Here is a 5,744-nt window from a genome sequence, read left to right as displayed (position 1 = left end):
ATAATCCCTTCCTTATACATTGGAAAATCGTGGAAGACAAATCTACCTTAACGCACACCTGAAAAGCCATATATCTCATGGTCTAAAATTTTGTTTTCATAAAAATACATCTACATCTATTTTATTACACAACAACCTTCAAGAAGATGAAAATACCTTGATTCCATCCATGGATTTTCAAGAAAAATACCACATGAAATACGAATCCATGTCCCTTTTTCTCCTCTAAGACAATGGAGAAACTCGTACCTCTTTGGCGAAATCTCTGGCGATCGGCAGGTTCAATCGTTGCAAGAGAAGGGTCGGCTAAAGTCGTCCCTTGCTGTTGTCGTGATAGGGGTACCTGTCGTAGCCTGCGATGGCTGTTGGCGGCTGCGGCTTTCCGGCGACCTCCACCACTCTGATGCATGCCCAGGAGAGAGAGAGAGAGAGAGACAAGGGAAGAGGGTGAGACCCCCCTCTTCCACTTCCCTTTTATCGCCGAAACCCCCCTCTTGTCGAGAGGCGCGGGGTTCGGTTACGCCTGCTGTAACTGACCCCCTTCTTCTCCCTTTTGGTAATAGCAAGAATTGTGCCCTAGGAACGATTCTTGCTTTTCCCCTTCTTTAAAAAGATGCAGCCCGATATCTGGTTTTAAAAACCTTATCGGGTTACGGATCCGGGTCGGGTCCGACCCAGGTCCAAGAGTTTTTTTTTTTTTAAACGAGAGGGCCGGGTCTGGGTCTGTGACCTGCGACTCGGGATCCAAACCTGGCCGCGACTCTGGACCCACGCCTCCCACTTGAAATGGATCCATGGATTGGATCCAAATGGATCCACGGATTGGATCCAAATAGATCCAATTGTGGATCCCCTAAAAATACTCGTATAATATATATTTTTATATATATTTAATCGCTTATAAGTATATATAGGGTATTTTACCTATATCCATAAGGACCCTATCTGGGTCTTGGATCCGGAATGTGGATCCCAAGCCCATTTATGCACTATTTACATAGCTGTCACTAGAATAATTCGCTTAATTAAAAATTTTGCACTTATATAAGTACACATAAGTTTATACGAGATAAATATATATGTAAAGACCCCTTTATGGGTCTCGGATCCGCGACTTGGATCCCGGGCCCAACTCACATTTTGATGAAAATTTTATATTATAAAATATTTAAATAAATGCTTAAAAATTTGTGGTTATTACAAAAATCGTTGGCGAATGGCGGTAACCAACAATGAATGGTCACCGTTGACTACATTGGTGCATATATATATATATATATATATATATATATATATATATATATATATATATATATATATATATATGTGTGTGATGAATGAAAACCTACCCACTAAAAACATGTCAAACCCACCCACCACACATTTTATTGATTTTTTATTTTTATTTTTTGAAATTTTGAACGTAAAGATGTCTTGTTTTTATTGAAATCTGTTCTAGGAGTATTTGATTATGATTCATAGATAGTTTTTTATAAATTTTAAAATTTAACAACCTACAATTTTCATAAATTTTTTATGCTCCAAATACAATTTTGCTATCCAAAATTGATGATTGAAGTATCAATTTCAAGTAAATCAATCATGCTCAACACATATGTACAATCAGAATTGTGAAAAAAAGCACCAAATTTTTTTCCATTGGGTAGATTTGGCATGCTTTGAGCATGATTGTTTTACTAGAAACACTAAAAAACATATGTTAGCATGATTGTTTTACTAGAAACACTAAAAAAACATGCCAAACTTACCCAATGAAAAAAAATGGTAATTTTTTTTCAAAATTTTGATTGTACATCTGTGTTGAGCACGATTGATTTACTGGAAATTGGACTTGGATTATGAATTTTTGATAGAAAAAATGGTATTTGGAGCCTAAAAAATTTATGAAAATTGTAGGCCGTTGAATTTTGAAACTTATGGGAATGCATCTTAGACATCAATTTACTGTGTGTTTTTTAACGTATTACTCGAAGCACGCACTGATGATTGTTGTGCCAGTGTCATAAAACTCAGAGGCTTGCACAGAGGAGAGAAACTCATGAAAATCGAACCTTGTCTTCCTGTCTAGCTGCCACCCCACCCCACTTAGCCAACCCTTCTTGGGGCAACTGTGTTGTCTTTTTTACTAATTTTTTTTATTTCTTTTAAATCACGATATTTTTTAAAAAGTATCACAAAAAAATGCCATTTTTAAGTTTCAGGTAAAACTATGCTTGTGAGATAAAACTTCACGACCAGCTCAAGTAAAATATTGGTCAAACTAATTTGGTAGGATGCAAAGTGTGGCCCTTCTTTTGTATTTACACCAAATCCAGGATTTAGCAGCTATCACTTCTTCATATGCATAAACTCCATAAACGCCCATCCCAGCTACACATTCCAAACAGGATCTAGCTACTTCACGACTCAAAATATGATAAATCTGATCAATTGATTTTTTTTTTTTTGGACGGTGTTACGTTTTGTTGTCTAAAAATTAGGCGCCTTTGTCAAACTTGTCTAAGTTGTCGCCTAAAAAAATAAAACCCTATGTAAATTATCACTGAAAAATCAGGAATCATGATTTCGTCCAAACAAAATATATAGCAAAACTGTCTAGAAAACAATGAATTGGCCATGTTTGTTATATTTTACAGCTCGTGGCTTCTGGTCAATTTTGGTATTGTTTTTTAGTGTCATCTACGTTATCGTGCAAATATATATACACCATGGTACTGTGCTAAAAATTAACGCCATCGACCACTGAGGTGTTATCCCATGTGGTAAGCGGGGTCTTATGCCAAGCAGAAGGCCCGGGTTCGAATCCTTCTGCCACATAGGGCTTAAGAGGGTCTGTCTAACCCCAGCTTGCCTTTAAAAAAAGAAAAAATTAGCCCCATCTGAATCATTCTCCGTATATATTTCAATGCAAAAAGTAGCTTAGTTGGCATTCTCAACTAACAGGGTGGCTTTTTATAATAAGCCAAACATTGGGTGGCTTTGTGTAATTATATTCCATGGTAGGATTTTCTATTTGACCATGACGATTATTGAATATATCCATCAAAGATTATATTAAATAAAACATAATTATACTTTATTTGACCATAGAGTATAATTTTGTCATTATTTATCGTCATCGTCGTCTAGATGATTGATGATGACAAATAAAACGGAAAACATAATATTCTCGTATACAAGGCGAAACTTTTTCATATGAAATTTTTTTCATATTTTTGTATGATGCCTTCAGTTGTACATATGAAAAAAAAATTGTCCACCTAAAGACTTTGTGAAGTCATGGTGAAATGTTTCATAGATGTCCACGTCATTCTTTTCATATGATATGAATAATCTAATATTTAAAATTTTTAATATTTTTTAACACTCCCAACAGTGAAATTATAGCAATAGACTTTTTTTTTCTTTTTCTTTTTTACTTGATGCAGCTGACCGAGTTCCGAGACGATGGCTTCGCTATCGGCTTGAGTTGCCCACACATGCACGGCGACCCGAACTGCGCTGCGCTCCTGGTCAAAGCCTGGGGCGACATCCACCACCGATCCAGCATCGCTAACCCGCCCTTCTTCCACACACACGGGCTCTGCTGCCGGAAGACACCCAACACAGCCACCGTCTCTGTCGAATACTACCGCTCCAAGTTGGAGCTCCCGCCAGCCGAGCCAGAAAAGGCCCGGTTCACCACCATCACGTTCCGCTTCTCCGATCCGGAGGTACACCGGTGCGTCTCGGAGATATCCGAGTCTCCCTCGTCTTATCCGGAGCCCACGCCCTTCGAGGCGCTCGCGGGACTCGTCTGGTCGGCGTGCGCACGTGCGAATCCCGGAAGCTCGCAAGTGCAGGATCTGAACGTGGCGACGGAGTTCCGGAAGGCGATGCACGCGCCGCTCCCGCACGGGTTCTTCGGCAACGCCGTACACTTCTCGCACGTGCGGGCGAGGGCGGAGGAGCTCGCCGGAGAGGTGGGGTTCTCCGCCGGCGCGCGCGCTATTCGTGAGGACAGGTGCCGGACGGAGGAAGATTTCTTGTCGGTGATCGACTGGTGGGGGGAGATGCGGGTGGCGGAGGAGGGTGCCGGCGGTGGTGAGGGGAAGTTCCGTCCGGCGTTCCGGATGTACGGACCGACCCTCACCTGCGTCAACCTGGAGGGGTTCATGGGGTACGGGGCGGTGTTCGAGGAGGGGAGGAGGCCATCGTACGTGTCGTGCCGCGTGATGCCGGCGGAAGGGGACGGGGTGGTGTTGGTGATGCCGTCTCCGGAGGAGGAGGGGCTCGGCCGGACAGTGATCGCGACGCTACCGGAGGAGGTGGCGCGGAGGGTGCGGGAGGGCCCGGTGGTCGCGAGGTTCCAGCCCAAAATCCTGTTTGGCGCGCGGTCCGACTGAAGACAGAGATCGTGTTTTTCTTGCTTTTTTTTTGTTTTTCTCGATTAAGATCCTGGTTGGTCCGAAGGTCTGGACGAGCCCAAGATCGTGTTTTAGTGTGTCCTTTTTCTTTCTTTTCGTCTTATAAAGGTCTTTTGGGAAGATTGATCGCGTTGGGGAAGGGTTTCGCGGTTCTGAAATAATGGGATTTTTCTTGGACTAGTTCTTATAACGAAATTGCCCTTGATGACTTGATGTATTGACCAAATAGAAAAGTGTTTTTTTTTCTTTCTTCTTGTTTTGTGATGCTTGATTTGTTGGCATATTTTTCACTCCCTTCGCTTAAACGTTGTGTTACCATTTGCCCGAGGTTCGAAATTATATTTACGCTTATTTCACAGGGACACTTTGTCTAGAGCTGGTGAATGAACATAATCATTTGGCTTATTTTTGTGGTGAGTCGAGCCAAGCTTGAGCTCATTCGCAGATGGGAGTAGTAAGGTTGAACTCTAGACCTATTAAACCGATGAAGTTAGTTCATTTCCAGAGAAACTGCACTTTTGTGTTGGGACGTTGCGGGTTCAAAACCTAAATGGGGGTTTGTAACGCACCAAAATTTTAACTCAAATTTTGAGGATTTTTTTTTTTATAACAGCCAAAACAAGTAATACTATAAGGTTAAACCTTCCGAAACATCACAGTGGAGAGCAAGCCAACACATTTATTTCATTTCATTATCAATGAATAATAACATCAGAATTTTAATGACATGTTCTAAAAATGAACTCAAGCTGCCCCAATAACAGTAAATCCAAAATCTCGATCGAAGCTTCATTCCGTATTCGGGTGTTGTGTGTGATTTTCACCGGAAAAATGATAAATTTATAGGAATTAGACTACAACTGTCTAAATAGAAATTACCGTTATTTTTCTTGCAGGTATATCATGTGTCAAGTATGTGATATGGGTGTTGTGTGTGATTTTCAATATTATTAAATAAAATAAGTAAGAATTATACAAATATACTAACATGCATAATTTCTATGTAACAGTTACAACAAAAATTCAATTATCTCACAATTACCATTTCTAAAGTATGCTGGAAGTAAAGAAATATGTTCTATAAGAATATAAGTCTACTCAATGTGATACCTAATTAGTGTTTATTTTTTCTTATCCCGTTGGTACACACGGGCCAAGGCAACCGTAATAGAAGAGAACATTAAGGGGTATATTATTCAAAGGTATTTTATTAACCTGAACGTTCTAACTAAAACTGAAATTCCAAGGGAGCGTCAAATAGCGAGAAATCTTCTAAAGGCCAAACCAAAACAGGATGCATCCCTAACTTCTGCAGAA

At 40.4% G+C, this 5,744-nt stretch overlaps 1 protein-coding gene across 1 annotated transcript; it reads left to right on the top strand.

The window, feature by feature from the left end:
• The first annotated feature begins 1,216 nt into the window (after window positions 1–1,216).
• On the top strand, window positions 1,217–4,406 carry LOC149827644 (acetyl transferase 1-like). Its single transcript, XM_090018545.1, has 2 exons — window positions 1,217–1,222; window positions 3,450–4,406. The coding sequence occupies exons 1-2, from the start codon at window positions 1,217–1,219 to the stop codon at window positions 4,404–4,406; spliced, it is 963 nt and encodes a 320-aa protein (XP_089874671.1).
• The last annotated feature ends 1,338 nt before the right edge of the window (window positions 4,407–5,744 follow it).

This window comes from Nuphar pumila, chromosome 10, assembly GCF_984573655.1.
Source record: "Nuphar pumila chromosome 10, dmNupPumi1.hap1.1, whole genome shotgun sequence".
NCBI lineage: Eukaryota > Viridiplantae > Streptophyta > Magnoliopsida > Nymphaeales > Nymphaeaceae > Nuphar > Nuphar pumila.
The sequence above is the reverse complement of the archived record's forward strand: the minus strand, read 5'-3'. Positions and strand labels throughout refer to the sequence as shown.